Genomic DNA, 24220 nt, shown 5'->3' on the forward strand with positions numbered 1-24220 from the left:
AGATGAGGGGAGAGAAAGGGAGATAGTAAAGAGAAAAGGAGAAGTGACAGACTAGAAAGATTTCCCCAGGGTGCTGCGTGGGCCTTGATGTACTCTTTAGGGGAGCCAGTACCTCTCTGATACATGCGTGCACGTGCGCACACACACACACACACACACACACACACACACACACACACACACACACACACGCACACACACACACACACGCAGTTAGTATGAGCTTGATAACCGTGGCCCCTTCTGTTGTGGGCTAATCAGACCTCAGACTACCATGAAGCTCCTTTATTTAATTATGGGTAATTAGTACGTTATACAGCAGACGGGGCCGTTGGCCAAGTGGGGATTGGGGTCTTAGACCCAGGGTACTATGGGTGTGTGTGTGTATGTGTGTGCGTGGCTCCGTTCTCCTGGTCTCCATGAGGGAACGTCAGTTTTCCTGAAGAGGACTGGACATCAGCTACAGTGATACAGTGGGTCTCAGGATTAACAGCAGAGTTACCTGCAACACAGAAGATACACGAGAGAAAGGGTAGAGGGTAATATAACAGGGTGTGTGTGTGTGTGTGTGTGTGTGTGTTTCCGTTAGCTAGCAGCTGGCAGGAAAAGCCTCTCTGAAGGGATAAACCGTCATCTCATCCCAGTCCAACATTATTAGAGGGGTCAATCCTTGTTCTCCTCCAATTTACAGCTACTAGGTGTGTGGTGTGTGTGTGTGTGTGTGTGTGTGTGAGCCTGTGTGTTTGTGTGAATTTGTGTGTGTGTGTACCTGACCTCCTTGTGACAGCTGGGATACAAATGAAACATTTGTCATGTATGTCAACCTGCATCCTTCATCATGACACGAGTGTGCGTGCAGTAGGAGACGGGATGGTCACACCAAACACACACACACACACGCGCGTGTGTGTAGGCATGATCAGATGCGCGCAGGTCAGAGGTGCTGCTGACACAGGCAAGGTTTCGTCAGTTGCTCCACCGGTCGGGTGGATGTTGGAGCTTCTGAGCCAGTCATCGTCGCCCCCCCCCCACGGAGTGGCCACGCTCTCTCCCAGTGCGGCTCGTGCCCAACAGAGACGCACACCCGGCCCAATGCCCCCAGCAGCTGCTGTTCGGACAGGTGTCTTAGCCTCGGACTTAAAAAGAACTCCAGGAATTCCAGTGAGCTGAGAGGTTTCCCTGCCTGTGCTCATCTCTCTCATCCCTCGTTCCTTTTTTTTCTCTCTCTCTCTCTTTCTCTGACTCTCTCTCACCTTGAATGGTGGATTCGGTTTCAGCTTTTACTGCCTCTAAAAGTGGAGTGGTGCTCTGGTGACCTTTGACCTGTGTGTTAGCAATAGAACCTCAGTCAGGGGTCAGGTAGTCGAGTGCCTTTGTCTCTGTGTGTGAAGGGATGTGTGTGTGTGTGTGTGTGTGGGGGGGGGGTATTTGGAGAGGAGTATCTTCTACACTACTCTTCTTCAAGACTAGTCTCAGACTTCCCTGCACTGCCAGAAGATGAATCTAGACTCAGAAGATGAAAACTTTACTCTGACTAACAAAATTGTCTGAACCTTCTGTTTGAAAAACAAATGACCTTTTGGATCCATAGCCAGCCTTATTTATACTTTGTGTGTGTGTGTGTGTGTGTGTGTGTGTGTATGCGCTACTTCACTCTCTTTACGGGATCCGAATGTTCCCAGTGTGATAACATAAAAAGAGACATTTCCGATGTGGCTCCGTTCTCCTGGTCTCCATGAGGAAACGTCGGTTTTCTTGAAAAGGACTGGACACTGCATTGCCAGAAGATGAATCTAGACTCAGAAGATGAAAACTTTACTCTGACTAACAAAATTCTCTGCACCTTCTGATTGAAAAACAAATGACCTTTTGGCCCCGTAGCCAGCCTTATTTATACTGTATAAACAAAGTTACTCGATAGATGAGACCAGAGCTTATCTATGTAGGAAGCAACTAATGCATTGTTGATGCTGTCTTAGCGTGATGCTAATAGTACTTCCTTTTTTCTCCTGTCCAGACACCATGTGATTGTAACATCAGTTCATTTCCACACTGCAAGTGCTCCTGACTGTGCTCATTCCAAAACCATGATGGTCCCAGAGCAGTGCATGCTTCTGCAACAATCACGATGGTTTCTTCCCTGCCAGTGGCCGCCAAAAAACGACTGACCTCGTATTTGCCAAACAACTGTCACAAGCTTAGAGAATCCCTGTATGTAAGGCCATGCAAGAAATAACATCATTGTTAGTGTGTGTGTGTGTGTGTGTATATGTGTGTGTGTGTGTGTGTGTGTGTGTGTGTATGTGTGTGTGTGTGTGTGTGTATGTGTGTGTGTGTGTGTGTGTGTGTATGTGTGTGTGTGCGTGCATAAACCGGTGAGGCTTCTTTAGCGTTAACCAGCAGACAGGCGTCTCTGAAAGTTGATCCCTGCTGTGGCAAATAATGGTTAAAAGAGAAAGACAGGAGGAGTGTGTGTGTGTGTGTGTGTGTGTCCTAAAAAAAACGACAGTGGCAGAGTAGCTGCAGCTTTCACTGCCCTTAAACAGAGTGTGTGATGGAAGGAAGAATGGACAGAGCAAAAAAACAACAACAAAAGAGGAGTGCAGAAAAGGGGTCTGGTTATGGAGCGCTGGGGCAGAACCAGCCCAAGGAAAACACTGGCGGTCGTTAAAGGGGAACTGCACGGGCGTGTGGCGAGTGTGAACCTGACCCCGCGACCCCTCAGCTGTCGCCAGGCCTGCTGCCAGCACGCCGCAGGGCGACAGGTGCCGCGCTACCGCCAGCCAGTTTGGGATAGCTGGAGAGACTCGCGCTTCACACCCGCACACGCACAAGGACGGGGTCACACACGTGAGCAAACACACGCACGCACACGCGTGTTCATGAACCCTAGTCTCACTGCTGAACACTTTCTTCACGTGTTGTCACAGGCTTAGCCTCGCACGCTACAAATACAGAGACGACCGTCAGATGGACTTATTTCAAGCACTTTCAACATTTCTGGGCTGTGTGTGGACTGGACTCCTGGGTGTGTGCCTGTGCCGGGGGGGAGGAGGTTGGTGTTCTTCTTCTTAAACCAGCATGTGTTATGTAAGGTTGGGAGTGCGTTATACCAACAGTATGTGCACACACTCACACGCTCTCTCACACACACACACACACACACACATAAACACAGATACGCAGATTTCTTGGCAGACTTCCAGTGAATACTACAGCTCTTACTGATAACATTATCACACGCTTATACAGTACTGCCTCCTGGCATGACCAGCAATGGAAGGGCATTTCTCTGTGTGTGTGTGTGTGTGTGTGTGTGTGTATTCCATTCTGTGAGTTTCCTGGTATTGGGGTGTGCGTGTGTACACGTCAAGCTGAATCAATTTGCAAATTCAGCTGTTAGTGACACTCATGGCAAGGAGGATGTCAACAGTCACACACACACACACACACACACACACACACACACGCTCCCAGCAGTCTTTGCGATAGCAAGATGCTGTTATTTCAACCCAGCCTGACTTTGTTCAGTGTGTGTGGTAGAGGCAGGGGGCCGGTCTGTGTGTGTGGTAGTGTATGTGTGTAGGTGGGGGTCACTGCGTTTGACACCCAACTCACCCTCCCTCACTGCTACGGGTTCTAGGCGTAGCTGACCTCTCATTGGCCATTTTAAACTTTAAGAGCATGTCGCTAAGACTTTTATCAGCCAGAATCCAGGCACAATCAATATCAGTGCACTTCGGTGGTTTGGGTCAAAGGTGTGTGGGTGTCGGAGTGTATGTGTGTGTGTGAAGTCTCTCTATTGGAACTCTGCCTACATGAACGTGATGAATCTATTGTCCTCAACTTTCTGTTTCAATAAAGCAATCAGAGAGTGTGTGTCTGTTTCGGTATGCCTGCAGTACTCATGTGTCACTGCATGGTTTGCTCACAATGTGGGTAAATACACATTTAGGTGTGTGTATTTCTGTGTGCTTGTGTGTGTGTGTGTGTTTGTGTGTTGTGAATAAGTATCCACGTGTGTGAGAGAGAGACTGTCTTGTCTCAAGGGTCGTTGTTGCTTCAGGACTTTGTTGTGGTGACTCATGGTAATGATTGCAGGTTTGGTTCTGTGACTTCCTGTGTTATTAGGACTCGGCTACAGTGTGTGTGTGTGGTGTCACAGCACTTCTTTGACAAGCTGTGAGTCATTCAGGTAAAGTTGTCTTGTAAACACAGAGGAGTTACGTGGCTTGCTAATCTGGCTCCAGATTTGTTTGTCTTGGGTTGTCCTCTCATGGTAAAACCAAGAGAGATTAGAGCAGAACTGAAAAACTATGTGTGAGCAATCATACACACACACACACACACACACACACACACAGATACACTGTTGTCATAGATGAATATAGTGTAGATATGAAAGTGTGTTGTAGTTGTGCTTTATGTATTTATACACAACGTTGCTATGTAAATGTAGTCTCTCTCTCTCTCTCTATCTCTCTCTCTCTCTCTCTCTCTCTCTCTCTCTCTCTCTCTCTGTGTGTGTGTGTGTGTGTGTGTGTGTGTGTGATTCAGTGGAGGTAATTGAGTCTCCAAGAGATTGGGACATCCGCCCCTCCCAGTCCTGTGGGGCTGGTGTTTGTGTGTGTGTGTGTGTGTGTGTGTATATTGAAGCACTGTAGTAATTACAGGCCTAATGTCAACCTTCGACAAATTAGAGGATCACTCTCTCGCTCTCTCTCTCTCTGTCTCTCACCTCTCTCTCTCTCTCTCTCTCTCTCTCTCTCTCTCTCTCTCTCTCTCTCTCTCTCTCTCTCACCCCTCTCTCTCTCTCCTACTCACAATCTCGTGAACAAAAAGACAGCCCTCCACTAAATTATACTTTCTCACAACTCCTGAAATTCATGTTAGGAAAGAGTTGGGTCAGACTTCTAAATTGTGCTCGTAGGCACTGTGCAGATGTTTTGAGGACCACAGGGGAGAGGCTCCTCCCAGGGGGGGGCTTCACTCCACCCTGGAGGTGCACGTGCTGGTGGGCTGGTGTTCCCAGGTGGACAGTCCAGCTCCTGGTTTCCGATGCAGCCTTTCTTAAACGGTAATGGGGGAAACCTGGTCCGCGAGTAAGCCCCACTTTGGATCCTTTTCGGAGGAGGCACAGAGCTGGTGTCTGCGGCCCTGGCTGGTTTTCCGGGCCTTGGACATGCCAGGCCTCTGGTCTGGCATTTTCCCGGGTTGTGTAAGGAGAGAATAACGGGGGGGACACAACATGCCTCCTGCCTCTGTGCCTCAGTCTGCGAGGCACTGCTGATAAACGAGGTTGGAACTGGGGGTAGGGCAGCAGAGGTTACTGCTCTTTCCTCTCTCTCTCTCTCTCTCCCTTTCTCTCTCTCTCTCCCTCTCTCCCGCTGTTCTCTCTCTGACATTAGCTATAATTAGTTCCGTGTTTTGGCAGCACAAGACAGCCGCCTGGAATGTAGTGACATAAGGGAGATGACTGCATTATGTCTGATCCCTCCTTTTTACTAGAGAGAGAGACAAAGGAAAAAAGAGATAGAGGAAGAAAGAGAGAGAGGAAGGGAGAGAGAACGAGAGAGAGAGGAGTAATTAATTATGCAATTTAGATATTACTGCTCATGTTTGAGTTTTTGAAGATTCTACATTATCTAATTTCACAACAAAGCAACTATGTGGCAACATCTGTGTATGTGTGTGTGTGTGTGTATGTCTGTGCATGTGTGTTTGTGCCTGTGTCTGTGTGTACTTGTACTTGTGCATGTATATGTGCTTGTGTGTCCATGTGTTTGTATGTGCTTGTGCAAGTGTGCGTATATGTATATCCGTCTGTGTGTTTGTATGTGAGTGTGTGACTGCCTCTAGGCACTGCCTCCTCCCCGATCTTACGCGGGTGACCCCGCAAGACTATGCAGGAGGGCACATAGCGGTCTGGGGGGGGGGGGGGGGGGGTTTGGCAAGGATCCGCCCCTCGCTCCTCTTAGCCCCGAGTGACCCTCGCCCACTGAAGGATAGCACCCATCTGTCTCCATGGCGACAGCAGAGGTCTTCGCCACTACCCGCAAATATTTATAAAATGAGCTCTAATCAGGAGACTACGCGCTGGGAGCGGGTGAGTGGAGGGGACGCACAGCGACGTCACGCAGAGACATCGACTTCACTCTCATAGCATGGGGCCCAAGTCCAACACATCGTCCCGACAATGCTACGGACGACACTGGGCAGTAAAACACTTGAGAAACAAAACCCTCAAATGCAGCTTCCAGTGTTTCCTTTTGAGTCTGTTGCCCCATTACCATATCTTCAACCAAATTGAAAACGCTAATATGCATCGCTAATATGTAGATCAAAAGGTTTCTGTTGTTGGGGAAATTTCTGGTGAGTTTTTTGTGAATTCTACAACGCTTCAGTGCAAGTTGTTTGGGTGGTAGATAAACTCTGCTGTGAAATTGTCATTATGACACCTTCGAGAGGTTAAAACGGTTTCAAGAGAAGAGACGCTGCTGAGGGCGTGAATGCTGCCCCATGCCAGTGATCAAGCTATGAATCAAAGGGAGAAACAGTCATAGGGTTAGTTTCAGGTCACAGAAGTTATTTTCAGCTCAGAGAGAACTCACCACTGCCCCAAGATGCCTTGCATGTTTAAGGGGGAGTGGGAGTGTGTGCCAGCATCCTCACAGAGTTTATCCAGGTGAGATCTGCTTCAGAACAAAAGTGTGAAGGATGCTGGTGTTCTGGGACGGGGCAGCCAGGACCCGATGTGCGGCAGCCGCCTTGGACAGAATACGGGGGAGCAGAACCCAGAAAGGGGGGAGAGACCCCCCACTCCACTCCACCCCACCCCCACGGCAGGCCGCCAGGGTTAAAAAGACCGGGCCACAGCCTGTAGCTGTGCGTCTTTATCGATGCAGCACTTACCTGTAGCATCTTACTAAAAAGCCATCTCTCGTGTGTGTGTGTGTGTATGAAAGACAGAGAGAGGGAGAAAGAGACCGAGAAAGAGAGAGAAAGGAGGAGGGAGGGATAGATAGAAAGAGAGAGCGATGTGGGGAACACAAAAGTTGTCATAGCCTGAGCAGTTAATTTGCACACTTATCCACTTGCAGAGACACTCAACAATTGAATAGCAAGCAAATGCACACACACACACACACACACACACACACACACACACACAGGAGCTTCGGTGGGGGTTGATTAGTTTTAGTTGCCAAGTGAAGCGGAAATGGGGCAAGTGTGGGCAACCAGACGAGGTCACACACCATAGCACCCCAGGAGGGTCTCTTTGAGGAGGACGAGGAGGAGGAAGAGTCTTAGCTTTTATTCATTTTTTATTTGGTCCCATTTAATTTTAGATTTCAAATATTTGGTGTGTGAGTTGTTCAACCATGGAAAACATGTTTACGGAGGCTGTGTTTCTAATCCTAGAGACTGACCATGACAGATGAATGAACACATTATATTGACAACTTAATTAATTATGTCTTAATGAAGAAATCGTTAATCAATGGACTGACCCAGCAGAAGGGGATCCGGTGGGCATGTGTGCATGTCTAAGTGTGTGAGCACGTGGCGCGCGTGTGTGTGTGTGTGTGTGTGTGTGTGTGTGAGCGGGTGATTGAGTGTCCTCCCATTAGGGGCCACCAGTAGGTTAAATAGGCCCATTGTGGTGTGGGTGCTGATTAAGTAGCGAGTGGAGACTGTGGACTGCCTTCACTCTTCTCCTGTCAAGTCCATCCTCACTTTCATTCATCACCCATCGCAGGCCAGAATCTGCTGTGGCTGGGATGCAGGGCCGCCTGAGGGCGCTTACAGACCCCCCCTGCCCGCTATGACCACTGCCTCCTCCTTGTGCGTGACTAAAAAAAAAAATCAATAATTTTTAATTCGGCCACTGTCTTAGCACGAGGCCTCCAGCTGGCGAAAACGAGGCAAACGTAACCTTTGACAAATTCGTACGTTTAATTAGGTCAAATAAGACAAAGGTGCGGTTAATCCGTCTGTCGACGTGGGTCGATGGAGGTCGTGCAGGCTGTGCTTGTGTTGCGTTCTTCGGAGAGGATGCCGCTGTCTTGTTTTGCGAGGTCGTGAGCCCTGGCTCTCTGGGAAGCGACATAGCCGCAGTGGGGAGGTTTTGCCTGCGGCAATCTGATCGTGCGGTTAACCAGTTCAGGTGAGATCTGATAGGGGAAGAGCAACGAGGCTCCGCCCTTTCACCTGAACTGTACCGCACGTCCATTATGCTGCCAGATCCTCAATAAAAGTTTGTAACACAAACCCAGTGACCTCGAAACGCTTGAAAGTGAAATTGGTTTATGGCGCCTCTGTCCTTGCCTACTTGTGCTTCATCTGGAGATGCTGGACCGATAACATTCTCAAAGCAAAGGACACTTTTCTCTGTTCACACACTCACAACGGGAGAAAGAGAGAGAGAGAGAGAGAGAGATTATATTTCATCAGACACAATGCTGAAGCATACTGTAGGAAGTCCCATAGTGAACTATAGAAAGTGTCCTATCCTTGTTCTTTAAGTTTTTGGGGGGGACCATTTATTTATATTATCTGCGCTTAGGATGTTGGTTAACTGCTGCTGGACAACCAACCCCCTGCCACACACACACACGGCATGCGTTAGGCTTCAGTGGCACGTGGCAGGTCCAGGGTGAATGTCCTGGCTTTGCTGAATTTTCTGGCACCATGCCAAGCTAAATATTTCTTCTGGATGAGAGCATACTCACAACACTCACAGAGACACTGCAGACTCCAGGGCTTCCTGGTGTGTGTGTGTGTGTGTGTGTGTGTGTGTGTGTGTGTGTGTGTGTGTGTGTGTCTATATTTCTTCTGAATGAAAGTATGCTCGCAACACTCACACAGTCACAGCAGACTCCAGTGCTTCCCTGTGTGTGTGTGTGTGTGTGTGTGTGTGTGTGTGTGTCTCTATAATCTTTATGTAATAGACATTAGATATTTTATACAAAGCTGAAAAATGTGCTGTTGAAAAATATTAATTAATCACCATATATATATATATATATATATATATATATATATATATATATATATATATATATATATATATATATATATATCAGTAGTGGGCATGTTTGTTTGCATAGTTGCTCATCCTACACTTTCCGATGAGAAGAAATCAGTCTGGTTACTCTGTCTTTCTCGTTATGTATGTCTGCGTGTGTAATTATGATAGGATCGACACATTACATTTTTAAAAATGCTCTTAACACGACTACTTTTATTTGGGTAAACAGCGCCATATTCTCTTCGGAAAATAAACCAATAAAGTCAAGTGTGTGAAGAGAAGTGCAAAGTCTGCACAATGGAAACCGAATGACATTATGACGCATTTTGTAGAATCAGAGTTTTCAAGTATTATTCAAAACAGTTTCGTTTTTGCCAAAAGTTCAAATACAAAATCTGATTCAGATTAGTCCTTATACAGAAATAAATGTCTGCACCTGTAAGAAGCTTAATTTGTCTGTTGAGTTGAACCAATTCACAGTGAAATATGGCTTCAAACGTAAAGCGCCAAGTTCATTCTAGTCAACTGTAGTCTAAACAACGGCTCCGTTAAATTCGGTTCGTTTACTTTAGACGCGATTAATTTACAATTGATTTATGCATTTATTTATTTATTTATTTGTTTGTTTATTTATGCATTTATAGCTGCGGCTCCAGTAAATTGTCGCTCATGTAGCGACTTCATTATAACTCATGTCAATATATATATATATATATATATTAAATACAGTTATCATTTATCCTGATCACGTAACACCTGAGATACGTCCAGGTGGATGGAATTCCAACCTGCTAAAATTGATCATGTTTTTCCGTTTCATTCTTAAAGAGGAACATCTCGCCTATCGTCGTTATCGAAAAGGAGTTTGCACAGTTAAGTACTCAGGTTGAGCCTCCTTACGGTTCTTTGGGTGGAGTCGGGGGTGTGTGTGTGTGGGGGGGGGGGGGGGGGCGTGTACGAATTACCTCCTCAACTCCTGCAACCTCAGACTTGGTAGACAGTCATCCCCGCGCGCTCCGACCACTGGATAAGCAACCCAGTCTCCGCGAGACATTTATGGAAGCGCGAGCAGGTAAGGCTCATTTTTTCGCCCCCCCATGCGCCACTCAAACAGGATGTGCAATTATCTGAATATCTGTCCGAAAAAAAGATGACTCGTGTCGTTTAGTTTTTCCCCCCCACACTGGTCACTTGTTTGAATCGATGGCTAACCCCTGATAACGGAGAGTCGAAAAGTTCAGCGTGTGTCTGACTTTCCCCCTTTCCGACTGTGTAATCAATTCTGAATTAGATAAAAAAAACCTGCTGAATAAGATCATTTTCAGAGAGAGAGAGAGAGAGAGAGAGAGATAGAGAGAGAGAGAGAGAGAAAGAATTACTCTGTCACTGGGAATGGCCCAACTCTGAATACAACATTGTCATTGCAATAATTTGCGATAAATGAACTGCGATTAACGAGGTGTCAAGCATCGTAAGCGAAATACCGGCGAGTCTCGCTGCTCGCCGTGCTCTGTAGCGACTGTCCCACGGGGGTTAACGGGTGCTCTCCGCCGCGCGTGGCGTGTGTCACCGTCTCAGCGTGCGTGTGCGCGCGCGCGCCTGTGTGTGTGTGTGTGTGTGTGTGTGTGTGTGTGTGTGTGTGTGTGTGTGTGTGCGCATCCTCGCTGTAGGTAGGGCAGAGTATTACCCTCAACCCCGAATTATTTTAGACTCGAGTCTGCGTATTGTGTTCCCCAACTTGACAAGAATGTTATTTCAGCACAGCATGCAGCTGTCAAAAAGAAAGGCTGGTACCTATTTTCTACTTCAGTGTCCTTCCTGGCTTATTTTAACGGACGGTAAGTAATTTATGGGGAAAATATTTATGAGGAAAATACTATATATATAGCATCGGCTAGGTTATTAGGGATTCTTAGTTTGTTAACCTACGAGCAATGTAACTTCGAAGTCTCAGTAACTAACCGTCCTCTTGGGTTTGTTTACTGGCGTAGAAGTGACTAGGAGTAGTAAACATTTACACGATTCTGAGCTGCTGCGTCAGACTGCTCCTTCTAACGAAGCAGCCTCTAATTTTAGATTTCCTCTCAAATGATGCTGTGGTGTAATGAACGTGTTTAAACGGGATGAACTGTGTTCCTCCCGTGAGACACGGCTGAAGTGTTCAGCATGCAACAGCCTTTGAGCTTTGTGTAAAATGCGGGAGACAACGCCGCGCTGTTCGTTTTATGCAGAAATGTAGTCAAAATAAAAGTCTTTGATGCGGGTGCGTTTGAGCGGAACCGTTTGAGCTGCCCGCCGGTCGGTGAAATGTCTAAAAATCGTTATTGGGTTCACCTGAGCGCCACCGGTCGTTTCGTAGGTCACGGGGTGGTGTTTTGGACAGGGTCCCTGGACGGCAGGGGTGAACGGGGCAGGATTGCGCACGCTGGGGCACTACCTCCCCGAGCTGGGACGCGAAGCGACGGGGCGCGCCACGGAGAGCCGACCCGCTCCGCTGAACTCGCTTCACACGTGCGCGCGCGCTCACGCTCGCGCGTTTCATTACTGACTCAACCATTGTGGATTAACTTTCTCAGAACAAAGACCATTTTCCCCGCTCATCCGTTTGCACACACACACACACACACACGCGCGCGGAGTTAGATGCAGATACTCTGTCAGGTTCGCCCCCCCACTCCACCATTACAGCTTGCCTGACAGACACTCTTCTGGCACTACTGTCTGGCCTGCCCAGGTGCTTATAAACCACAGGATCCCAGAGAATCTCTCTTTCACACTCACTCACTCACACACACACACACACACACACACACACACACACACAACTAGTTCAGAGCAAGTTTTTTTTCTTGAGATAATGTCCAGTGGTGTATTTGTTTGGAAAGGAAGGGAAGTCTGGGTGTGTGAAGTGTTATTTAGTTGGGGGGGTTAAAATAGAAATAATACACTTGATATGTCTGAATAGGAAGGATCTCGAGGTGTCAAAAGCACTTTCATCTCAGGATCACGAGAGACAGATGGGATACGAGTCACCTGAAATGCCTCGAAGGCGAGTGGACTGGACTAGAAAAAACCCCATGATAGAGAGGACATTGTCTTTTAACTTCCACATCGAAAACATTTTTGCTTGAGGGCAACATCTTACCGAGCCATTGCCTCTCCTCTCCTCTCCTCTCCTCTCTCTCTCTCTCACCTGTGATTGGACCCAGGGGCTTTTAGCAAAAGCTCAGCAGTGAGTTTGGTAGCGGCCCTCTGCTAAACTAACAGAACCGCCGGGAGCTCTTCTGTCCCCTTTGTTTGGCTGCTCTCGGCCCTTGCAGGCATGCAGGCAGCATTAAACCAACTACAGCGCTTAAAAAAAAGAGAGAAGCCCCCATTTGAATTCAACTTCAGAGCCAGGAGACCCCCCCCCCCATCTCCCTACAGCTGTCTTTCCTTTATGAGGGAGAGAGAGAGAGCGAGAGAGAGGCAAATTATAATGGAAGCAGGAGTTGGTCATGATGGTGATGGCAGCGGAAGCAAACTTTCCCCGTCACCGGTGTGCTTCCGGCTCCCTGTGCCGCCACACCAGACCGCACGGCAATTTCGCGAGGGGAAGCGTTTGTTTCTTGTGCGCGAGCGTTTTTTTCAGGGACCTTTGTTGTCGTTTTGTTTCTTTCTTTTTTTTTGCGGCTTGTTACTGCCTCGGTGCCTGCTCTGGTGAACAGCAGGCCCAGCTGGAGGCCAGATTGGGCCCGTGGGCTGAGAGTTGGGCCTGAGCCGGGGAAGAGGCTGGCCTGGGGGGGGGGCTGGAACCTATGGGTCGTCCTCTGCCAGGAAGTAGTAGGAAGCAAGTGATGTGGTCAGATCTTTTGTCACCAGCAGAGTTGGGTGGGAGGTGTGTGTGTGTGTTAGTGGGGAAAGGGGGGGTGTTTTGTGCATGTATCTGATTTTGCATGCTGGGGCTCCTCCAAACTGTACGATTTTTTTTACATTCACTACCTCCTCGCTTCCCTTCCGTCCGGTATTATTGTTTTTCACGTTCCTTCTCCTCGTTATCCCTTTCTCTGCTTCGCCCACGCGCCACTGGGCGGCAGCAGACAGAAGTGGGACAGGGGGAGGGGATTTTCATCCTCGCCCGCAGCCTTACGTTTCGACTGGCTCTCCCGAGCCATCCCGAGGTCTTCGCGTCCAGCCGTGGTGGTCACTGGCCAACTGACAGAAGCTTGTTGCAATATTAAGATCTGTGTTGGGCAGGGATCATGTCCACGGTGGTTTGCTCCTTGTCCCAGCACCCCTCTGTCCAAATCTTAGCTCATGAGCACGGAGTGATCGCCACAGAGCTTCCGCAGAGGGTGGCGCCCCCTGTGCAACGCTGGAGCTGGGTTCGGGTGTGTGTGTGTGTGTGTGTGTGTGTGTGCGTGGTGGTGGGGGGGTAGGGTGAGGAGAAACACAATCATCAATCTGAGATCCTCATGCTTAGTAAACAGCAACAGGTTATTGAGTCACTGCTGCAGGACATCCTTCCTGCCCAGGAAGAGAGTCAGAGGAAGGGGGATCAACACCCCGCTCTTCAAACAAGGTCCTATCTCTGGGGGTCTTTGTCAGTGCGGTCTGAGCCCACCTCACTCTCTCCAGTGTGATAAGAAGAGCCTTAGATGTCATCCTTTTTTTCGAGTAGGAATTGTAGAAATGAAGGGATTGAAGGGGGGAATTAGTCTGGCACATTTAGGAAACTGTCTGAAACTGCAGATTAATCGCGTGTGCGTGTGTGTGTGTGTGTGTGTGTGTGTGTGAGTGTGTGTGATATAAACATAATTGAAGGAGGAGAGTGTTACAGGGTGGAGAGAGAGAGAGAGAGAGAGAGAGAGAAGGCGGGAGGTGGGAGGTGGGAGGAGAGAGGGAGGTGGTTTGGGGAGGGAGGAAGGAACCAAACGGCTGCTTTCAACAAGTTACAAACATGCTCGGAGTCAGTCAAACTCAAGTCACAGAAGAACACGCTCGCTGTCTGGACTAGCAATGGGACAGGAGAGGGTTAGAGGGTGATCTGCACCTGTCCCCACACACACACACACACACGCTTAAGGGAGAGACCAGGAGGCTCTATGTGTGGTTGGAATCAAAGTCTGTCGGTGAGTGAAACTGCCTGACTTCTCTTTAGTTGCTCTGTCTGACCTGTTTCTCTCTGAGAAGCGTAAAACAGTGACGGTGTTGTCTGAGTTCACTAGCCGGTTTTTACTGACTGTTGTGAGATAATTAGGTTGTCTCTCGTTGGATGGTTTGGTCAGTTAATGTTTTTTAGTTTATGACGCAGAGTCACTTGCTTATGTATTTAATTTGTAACTGTTCTAGTTGTTTGATAAGCAGTATTTTCAGTATTTTCAGGGTCCTAAATTTTAAAAAGAAAATCATATTTAACTCTTTTTTTTGTTGGAGTGCCTAAAGAAAATGTGCACATTTATCCTCAAAGTTGTGTTTAGATCTGAAATGGAAAAGGCTAAAGGGGATGTAGAGTCTTTAAACATACCTTAAATTTGAAAGATAACCTGTGTTTCTAAAAATACATGCTAAATGGGAAGGATAAAGTTCACTGAAGTATTTAAATCATTCACGTTTTGAACTCAAAACCTCTAAGTATTTTTTTTTCTTAGCCATTGCTGTCAGAAAGAAAAATACAGTTGCCCAGTTTGTTCACGCTCAGTTTCTCGGTTTCAGTATTAGTTCTGATCTTGCAGCTGTCCTACACAAAGAATTAAAACACAACTCACAGTATGTTGTCATCTCTTCACTTGTATAATGGAAACAGCAGATATTAATAGACACATCAATAGACAAATATAGGCATTAAATGAAACGAAAGTCTGGAATTTTAAAATAAATTTAAAACATTAAATATTAACAATTAATTAAATGTATTAAATCATTTTAAATAAATAAAATTTAAATAAATAAAATAAATACAATTTCATTGTATTATTTATTTTTCTAAATGTAACATTTAAAATATTTCTATATAAAATAAATATTTGAAATATTTATTACACTAATTGTATTTTTTACAATTCTATCAATTTAAAGATCAAAAACTTGAAATATGTATATAAAAAGTACACATACACATATACTATATATATATATATATATATATATATATAATTATAATTATTATATATCTTAAATAACAGAAGTGCTGTTTGTAATAAAGCATGCTGGTTTCAGAGCCTTCACAGCGGGCCATGTAGTGGAATGTGGCCAGTGGTTTCTGCACTCAGGGACGCTCTGCTTAGCCTGTGTGTGGGACCGTCTTGGGTGGGAAGTGTTTGAAGGTTGTTTGTGCTTCTGTTGCCCCCCTATGGAAAACGCTGTGATTCTTCCCCTTTTGTTCTCCCAAACACACACACACACACACACACACACGCAGGCCGAGTCGTTCCCTGGGATGGTTTACGGAGTTCCACGTCTCTACTCTGATTCCAATTTTAGCTCCATTCAGAGGCAGACACCACTTCCTTCCTCCAGCTTCCCTGTTTGCGACCTCTTTTTCCACCCAGGGGAGAGAAGGACAGAGGGGGATAGGGAAGGATGGAGCACGCCGGGCGAAAGAGGGCGGAGGTGCAGACAGGCGAAGCGTAGGTTGAGGACGGGTAACGGCAGGAGTGTGTGAGGAGAGTGAGCTGCCGTGTGCCGTGTCTTAAGAGTGTCTCTTAAAGAGCTCTCAGGACCACACTCTGCCTTGGGACAACTGTTCTTTTTTCTCCATTTAACTCCGGTGTCAGTTTCCGGTTCATTAGCCTCCCGTTACTAATGAATAATGCATGACTGAACTTCTCCTGTGCATGAACATGTTTCCAGGGTGTCGTTTTATTTAGTTTTTGCCATATGTGATTTAGTTCCGATATAAAGCGCGCATTTTTAGATCCGGTGAATGCGGACTTCAGAACGGTGCTCACTCACTCCCCTGCGTCTCTCTCTCTCTCTCTCTCTCTCTCTCTCTCTCTCTCTCTCTCTCTCTCTCTCTCTCTCTCTCTCAGGCTGCCTCTCAGCATAGCTCTGTCATGTTGACCACCGAAGGAGCGCCCCCTGCTGTCGAGCGGCTGGAGCCGAAGGCGTGCGTGGAAGACGCAGACATGTCCAAGTGGACGGAGTTGGAGTTCAAGGAGAACTGCACGTACATCGTGAAGGACCACACGTGGGACGGGCCGCTGGACCCACTGCCGCTGTCCCGCGCTCAGGCTTCCCTGCCCAGGAACCTGGCCTTCAGACACAGCCCGGAATCCAAAGAGGTACGGCGGGGAGACCCGGGGCTTTGGCATGCTGGCAGGCGTGTTGTATACAATCCGTCCAAAAGCCCGGTGAGCTAGCGGACTCACCGACGTGAGCTTATAAAAATAATCGACCGTAAGGGAAGGAAACCAACTGGGTGATGGGAGGGAAAGAAATGGAAGAAAAAAAAGACAGGGAGAGGAAGATGATGTTTATGATTCAGGTTTGTTACACGACCATAACGCAACTCGCACAACTGTAATTATCCACGGTTATCTACGTTATCAGCAGGTTTAGTGCATGTCAGCAAAACAACAACAAAAAACCCAGCTTTTTCTCTGCAATTGAGAGAGAGTGTGTGTGTGTGTTACTTCATGAACCTCAGCAAGGTTGCTCGAGGCACGACACTAAACAGCAGAAGGCCAAGAGCCACCCCGTCACATCAAACGGCCCCTGTGATGTCCGTCACGGCGACAAGGCCGGTCCCCGTGGCGATTTGCCTCCAGTGGGGGCCGTGGTGGGTGGACCTTTGAACACGACTCCCGCTTGGCGCTTTCGGAGCAGTCCCAAGACCTGGAGCATTGATTTTTTCATCAGGTCATCTGTCTTTTGTCTTATCATTTCGCCAGGAACAGGGAGTCCCCCCTTTGAGAGAAGATTAATTTATGACCTGATGAAAACACGCACGAACAGTTAACCCTGCCCTTAAGGAAAGGGAGAGACAGGTAGAGGATCAAAAGGATCTGGAAGAGGCACAGGTTTGCGGTGGGGGGGTGGTCTCTGTTAATTAGTTGTCAGAGAGAAGCCCCTCTTCTCACAGCAAGACTCAGCACCACCGCCGGCTCGGACACGCAGGACGGGGTGGGGGGATTTCCTACGTCTTTATCCGGGCGGCTCTTTGCGTCTGGGTGTAACGCTGAAGAAAGCTGTTCAGGTGTGTGTGTGTGGGGGGGGGGGCCTGGTAGTAGATCTTGGCTGAGCAGATTAGACTTAGACGTCTGCTTGGCATAATAAAAAACATTTTGAAAAAACACGACAGGGAAAAAAGAAAAAAAACAAACAAAAAAAACCGAAGCCCAGACAGAAGTGTTCCCTCTCCACCTTTGGGGGCTTTTTGCCGCGGCGTGCTCAAAGCAAGGTGCGGCGGTTTAATCGTAGGTGTGGATCTGCCACCGCGAGAACTCCAGTGTTGTTTGATGTGGCGGGGAAGGAGGCCTAGCAATGTGTAGGGGTGTGTGTGTGTGTGTGTGGGGGACGACGACAGGTACCCAATGAGAGGTGAGCGAGCACAAACGAGCTGTTTCTGTTTCTTTCTCTCTCTCTCTCTCTCGGGCCTGTGTGCATGTGGGGACGCGACCTTCCTGACCTCTGCCTTCCTGGTTGTGTTAGTTAGGGGTCGTCGGGCAAATGGTATGAGAAAAGAGTACTGCAGGTGTACTGACCTGGACTAGCAGTAACAAAGCACCCTTTCTCTCTCTCTCTCTCTCGTGTTATTGGATCATCTGCTGGCGACATTTCCCACATGTCTGTGCATTTACCTGCCATCGTACTCTGTACCTTTCCATGTAAACCCGCTCGTAATGGATGGAGCTGACATCCAGGGCTGTAACAGCACTGAAGTGTGTCCCTGACGCTCTTCCCCGGCAGGTGATCAGCGTGGTGAGCAGAGAGTACATCCCCAAGGGCACTCGCTTTGGCCCTCTAGTGGGAGAGAGCTACACGACCGAGACCGTGCCCAAAGACGCCAACAGGAAGTACTTCTGGAGGGTGAGTCGAGAGCTTCACTTTTGGTAAAGGCAAAGAGAGAGAGAGAGAAAAACAAAACACGCAGCAAGATCGGTGCCTGTTCCACTGACTTACTTCCTGTGTGACATCACGGACGCGAGGCTTACAGATAGAAAGAAAAAAAAAAGGCAAAACGCTGAGTAAGGGTCTAGTGTTTTGAGTACCACAACGCTGCGTTGGCAGTCTGGCAGACTGGGAGAGAGAACATTTGTTTCATCTTGCGTGATCTTGTTTTGACTGTGCTCCTTCTGAGTGGTGGCAACCACTGTCCTATGACTTGGCGCAGCTTGGATTCAAAGCCTCCGATTCCAGCTGTGGGAGGAGACCTTTGTCCGGGCCTCGGAGCCGAAGCTGTCGGGACGAGCGGCCTCCCGGCACGGGCTGATGTCATCATGGCAGCGTGCCCCTCGTGTTTTGTTTTTCTCTTAGTAAGAGCGGTTTTAGAGATCCCCGGGTGGAAAGGAGCGGGTCTTCACCTGCTAAAGGGTGTGCACGATATGGGCTGCTCTTTCCTTTATTACAGGAGATGAGAGTGTGTGAGTGTGTGTGTGTGTGTGTGGGGGGGTGGCGGTACACTTACACGAGTAGCGGAAGAGCTGCAATGTTGTCACCCAGGGAAACCTTGCGCGGGGCGTGTGATGTCACGAGAGCGTTCCTGGAAATGGCCAGCTTGGTGCGAACAAGCCTCACTAACCTTAATGCTCCCCCAAAACACACTGTTCCACTTTGTAAGCCTTAGAGTATGAGCAGGCGAGAGTGTGTGTGTGTGTGTGTGTGTGAGTAAGAGAGTGGGGCAGACTGGAGAGTGACACACAGAAGCGAGAGAATGCTAATGAAGGGAAGACACTTAGTATATGAGTGTGACGGGATGTGGTTGGCTTGCTGAGTCAGCGCTGTAGGTTTATAAAAGATAGTAGCTTAAGATCTCGTACTTGTCACAGTAATGGGCAGGTACTCGGAACCACAGCAAGAACTAGTCAATAGTGCCACTCTAGAAACAAACAAAACCAAACAAACGAACCAACCGGCACACCAGTCTCTCGCCACACGCGCACCCTCCGCGCCAGCCTGCTGACGTTGTGTGCGTCCCCCCTCCGCAGATCTACGCTGAGGGTGAGCTCCACCACTTCGTGGACGGCCTGGACGAGGAGAAGAGCAACTGGATGCGCTACGTGAACCCGGCGCGCTCTCAGGACGAGCAGAACCTTGCCGCCTGCCAGAACGGCATGAGCATCTACTTTTACACGGTGAAGTCCATCCCCGCCGACCAGGAGCTGCTGGTGTGGTACTGCCCCGACTTCGCTCGCCGCCTGCACTACCCACCCTCTGGAGACCTCATGATGCAAAAACTCAGTGAGTACTCCGAGTACAATGTCTGAGCTGTGTGTGTGTGTGTGGGGGGGGTTGTCTATTCCAACGGGAAGCTCGTTGTTTTGGACCAGAGTCTGTTATTATCATACCACGAGAACACACGCTTTTCCCTTTGATCTGCTCCGGGATTGGAGTGCCTCCGGCCACGGTATGGTCGTCTTTGCTCCCTCGCATTCGCTGTCTTTCTGCTCAGACTCGCGCGTTCGGTGTCTTAGCCTAATTACACGGGGTGGGAGGCGCCATTCCAGCCATCCGCGTGTAAACACGCTCTTCCTACATGAAAGCTTGCTGTGCGCGCCAGACCTGTCACGGTCCTAGTGGTAATGAAAGTCTCAAAGTTAAATCTGTGTGTGGGTTAGAGATGGTAGGAGAGGGAGAGAGCGAGGCTAGGGGGGGAAACAGTACCCAGGCGTGAGCGTCTCCATAGCTCTGGGTTATGCGCATCCCCTCAGGCTGTAGAACGCTGTAGTTGGACCTCTCCACAGTGCCGCACACACTGTAGTTAGTTTTACAGTATGTGACCTATGGCTGACACCCACTCTTCTACCTGGCCTTCCTCTACACTGGCTGTCACCCTACAACCAGTCATAGCATGAGCAGCCAGTCTGCACATGACTAATGGAACGAGATGAGATGACTGGCAGGCACTCCCACGTAGCGCCGCTTTCGAATTCAGATGGCCTCCGGCTGGCCCTCTGGACCTCTCTCGCCTCCAAGGCCGAGCTGCGTTCCGGACAGGGTGGACGTTACAGGGACGCATTGCCGTTTCGTGACCTGCGCATGCACACGTGCCTGATGTGTGTTGTGGGGGGTGCTGGAGAGTCCTTTGGCACGACTCCATAATCTATTTGGCACTTTAAAAGAGAAAAATAGAGGGAGCGAGTGAGGGGGAAAAAACTCCATTGACTACTTGAACTTCCTGGCGGCGGGGCCACGCTGACAGATTGATATCTGTGAATTTGCTGGCTGTTTGTTTTGCGGGAGCTCTCAGGGGAGGACTGGCGCTATCTGAGGAAGGGACTTGGGGGCGGGGGGGACACACAACTGTGTTTACACGTTGTTGCTAGAGGAGAAGGATGAGGGCTCGAGGGATAGAGAGATCTTAAGGATACCCATCTCTCCACACACACGCACACGCACACAGTCTCCAGGCCAGTCAGATTATCAGCCCTGGCTGAACTCTTTGCAAAGGTCACAGGACAGGAAGCAGGACGTGATTGGGATCATTTACACCCTTACTCTCTGATGAGGAAAGGCACATGACGCTGGTGTCCCCGCGCGACCCCTCTTTGCTCGTGCAACGGTCGGTGGTATGGGCCCGCTAACCCTTGGGCCCCGGTTATTCACTCCGGAACAATTCTCTCAAGTCTGCATTTAAAGACGTGGCGTTTGTTTACTGAACGCGTACGGATGCTCGCATTTTTACATTTTTTTATTTTAAGCACACACCTCTCCTGCACGAGAAAGCCCCCTAATGCTCTCACATCGATCCGCCCGCAGCAGGGGGTCCGAGAGGTGGCTCCAAGTTCACTCGGTTGTCTTGGAGGTGCGCGGTGAGCGGAGGCGGTGGGCTCTGCAGATGCCTATTAGTAGGAAGCTCTCAATCATCCCTCCGCCACATCCGTCAGATAGTATCAGCAGAGGCCGCCCCTCACGCCCACCCTGACCAGGGGTCCTCCGCTACGGTCCGTATCCTGTCTGCGGCCCCCCTGGCTCCGGACGATCCGTCAAACTGTCGACCCCTGACTGAACCTCCAGGCTGCTTTGTGTCCTGAACCTGCTTTGGCTCGAGGAGATCTATGTGCCGTGGCACAAGAGATCTCCTGTTAGGAGTGGAGGTGTGGCGCTCACCTCAGTTTTGTAGGGGGGCGTGTTTTTATAGGACGGAGAGAATGCAAACCCTGCAGACTCGGGTGAATGCTCTGTGCGAAAAAAAAAAGTGAAGTTAAAGCAACGTAAGTAAGTAAGTTAAAGCAACGGTGATCGAAGGAAATAGCCGGAATGGGTCCGAGGTGAAGGTGGTGTTGGCGAACGGCGGGTGGAGCAGAGGGCGGAGTGTGACGTGCTGCGGTGTTGTGTGTCTTACAGAGCAGAGCCTGATGGAGGTGAAGCAGCAGGGGTCAGAGGAGAAGCCCGCCGTGAAACGGGAGCACACCGTCTCAGAGATCCTGAAGGACACGTGGCGGGAGCCCGCCAGACCCCTACCCACACGGCCCCACTGCTCCGTCAGCCCCGACCGGCTCGTCTACCCCCGCGTTGTGTACCCGGTCCGGCCACAGCCGCACGCCCCGCTACGAGAGGACTTCCTGAAGCCCGGTGCGGGCGTCTGCTTCGCTACCTGCTCGCCTGGGCAGCTGTCGGCTACGTCCAGCCCGGATACGAGCCCCGGGAGCAGTCCTGCCCCCGGAGACCCCCGGGACGCCCTGCCTGCCCTGCCCTCAGCCCTTTACAGCAGCAGTCTGAATCACTACCCCAGCTACCCTCCACAAGTGCCCCTCTCCCCCTTCTACCCCAGCCCACATTACCTTCTGACCCCATACTCCATGACGGGGGCACCGCCAGTCTTCTCCCGCATGTACCCCCTCTGTAACAGTCTGGTGCCCACCCATGTGCCGCTGCAGTCCGCTATGCTCCCCCCCGAGGGGGGCCGGCACTTCCTGCTGCCGCCCCACAGGGACTTCCTGCTCCCGCCCCCAAGCAGTGCCTTCTCCAGAGCCACGACCCCGAAGGACAGGCCCACGCATGGGAACCCTCACGCCCCTGCCAGCGGCTCCCCCACGGCCGGCTCGGCTGCTACCGCCGACCGGCAGCCGGCCGACCCCACCTCGGCCCGGGCCGGGGGCGCCCGCTCCTCCGAGGACGAGGCCATCAACCTGAGCAAGATGAAGCGCGGCCCGGCGGGCTACAAGACGCTGGGATACCCGCTGAAGAAGCAGAATGGCAAGATCAAGTACGAGTGCAACGTGTGCAGCAAGACCTTTGGGCAGCTCTCCAACCTTAAGGTAACACACACACACACACACACACACACACACACACACACACACACACACACACACACACACACACACAGATCTATGAATGGAGCTCTGTCTCTGACCCATCTCTTTCTCTGTCCTCAGGTGCACCTGCGCGTCCACAGTGGCGAGAGGCCTTTTAAATGTCAGACCTGCAACAAGGGTTTCACCCAGCTGGCGCACCTGCAGAAGCACTACTTGGTCCACACGGGAGAGAAGCCCCACGAGTGCCAGGTGAGCCCAGCTCCTCCTCCCTGCCCCCTTTCCCCTGAACAGCTGTCCTCCGTTAGCACGGGGGTCCTTGTGCGTTCCTAAAGCCTCCTCCTCCTCCTACCCCCCCCACAGGTCTGCCACAAACGTTTCAGCAGCACCAGCAACCTGAAGACGCACCTGCGTCTGCACTCGGGTGAGAAGCCCTACCAGTGCAAGCTGTGCCCGGCCAAGTTTACGCAGTTTGTGCACCTGAAGCTGCACAAGCGCCTGCACACGCGCGAGCGCCCGCACGGCTGCCCACACTGCCACCGCAGCTACGTCCACGTCTGCAGCCTCCGCCTGCACCTCAAGGGCTACTGCCCGGCCTCGGCCTCGCCCTCGGCCCGCCGCGCCCGCGATGAGATGGAGCGCGTCAACGAGGAGATCGAGCGCTTCGACGTCAGCGACCACGCCGACCGTCTGGAGGAGGTGGACGGCGTGGACGTGGAGAGGCTGGTGGAAAAGCAGATACTCGGCCTGATCTGCCGCGACGTGGACTTCAAGGCCGTGTATCGCAAGGGCGAGCTCCTACACCAGCCCCCCCCTGCCTACGGCCTGTACGAGCCGGCCGCCGAAACCTCCGTCATCAAGATGCTTCCCGCCGTCAGGGTGAAGCAAGAGACTGTGGAGGCGATGGAACCCTAGCCTCAGCCCCTACACACACAAACACAGCCACTAAGAGACAAGTCATCCACTGGCTGCAGACGGACACAGGTGTACATAATCCTCACAAGGATCCAGGCTCAGGCCTTTGTCTTCAGGGACTTTTCCATACTCAGGGCTAGGAGACAGCCTTCCAGGCCGCTAGCGGTCCAAAATGTCCGACACTCCAGCGACAATCAGACAGCCGTTATTTCAGAGTAACAGTGTCGGAGGTTTATTATCATTGTTCTTTAATAATATTTGGTTCAGTTTAGTATGCAACCACTAATTTATTGTCCAATTTGTTATCTTTCAAAAGCAATATTTTGAGATGATGTTTACAATGACTGGGTAATTCATTGTAATTGACATATACTTTCTCTGCCACTCTTTTGTACATAGTTTCTTGCATTCGTTCAGTTTGTTTGGCTTCTTATTGTGGTAAGTTACGGTCAACAGATACAAGGAGTTCGTCTTCATTCAGGGTTTTTTACTTCTTAAATGTAGACCGGTATTTAAAACAGTTTAGGTTGTTTGTTTTTTTGCAAGGCTGATGTAGTACAACTATAGTGGAATTTTGAAGATGCCACCATCACTTTGTCTAAAATGTTTTTTCTTGCGGGGGGGGATTTGCATTCAGACGGCTTTCCCGCAAGCCTGCCCCTAACCTAAATTGAGAACTTCTCAACGCAACAGAAAGGGCATTTTTGTAGTTTTCAACAAGTTACCTCAAGATTGTGTGTGTGTGTGGGTGTGTGTGTGTGGGTGTATACAGGCTATGTGCGTGTGTTCAGAAGGAAGTTAGAGGCATATATGATATTTATTGCTTTTCTACTTGAAGAAAAACTCGACCCAAAAGTTTGGCTCACCAGGTGGTCCC

The 24220-nt window shown here is 49.7% G+C and overlaps 2 protein-coding genes across 3 annotated transcripts in view; one reads left to right on the forward strand and one right to left on the reverse strand.

Moving 5' to 3' along the window:
- Window positions 1–353: 353 nt before the first annotated feature.
- atg5 (ATG5 autophagy related 5 homolog (S. cerevisiae)) overlaps window positions 354–24220 on the reverse strand; it is a 44308-nt gene continuing 20441 nt past the window's right edge. The window contains exon 8 of the mRNA XM_027017034.3: window positions 354–502. Coding sequence (XP_026872835.2) covers window positions 369–502 — 134 coding nt within the window. The 3' untranslated portion in view covers window positions 354–368. The remainder of the gene's footprint in view (window positions 503–24220) is intronic.
- prdm1a (PR domain containing 1a, with ZNF domain) lies at window positions 13987–23938 on the forward strand. 2 transcript variants are annotated; one of them, XM_027017031.3, is made up of 7 exons: window positions 13988–14142; window positions 16042–16293; window positions 17921–18040; window positions 19159–19411; window positions 21518–22431; window positions 22552–22680; window positions 22792–23938. In XM_027017031.3, exons 1-7 carry the CDS (start codon window positions 14116–14118, stop codon window positions 23341–23343), a joined length of 2247 nt encoding a protein of 748 aa, XP_026872832.2. In that variant the 5' UTR covers window positions 13988–14115; the 3' UTR covers window positions 23344–23938. The 2 variants fall into 2 exon arrangements, with proteins under 2 accessions (XP_081578973.1, XP_026872832.2); XM_081722847.1 differs by lacking the exon at window positions 17921–18040 and having other exon boundaries at window positions 13987–14142.

This window comes from Electrophorus electricus, chromosome 11 (assembly GCF_041902795.1).
Source record: "Electrophorus electricus isolate QZ-2024a chromosome 11, ASM4190279v1, whole genome shotgun sequence".
NCBI classification, from domain to species: Eukaryota; Metazoa; Chordata; class Actinopteri; order Gymnotiformes; family Gymnotidae; genus Electrophorus; species Electrophorus electricus.

Bases quoted from the DNA above. Each gene is read 5' to 3' on its own strand.
- prdm1a (XM_027017031.3), top strand. From the start codon at position 14,116: ATGTGTGGTTGGAATCAAAGTCTGTCG. The intron at 19,412-21,517 runs GTGAGTACTCCG...TGTGTCTTACAG, and splicing joins CCTCATGATGCAAAAACTCA to AGCAGAGCCTGATGGAGGTG. The intron at 22,681-22,791 runs GTGAGCCCAGCT...CCCCCCCCACAG, and splicing joins AGAAGCCCCACGAGTGCCAG to GTCTGCCACAAACGTTTCAG.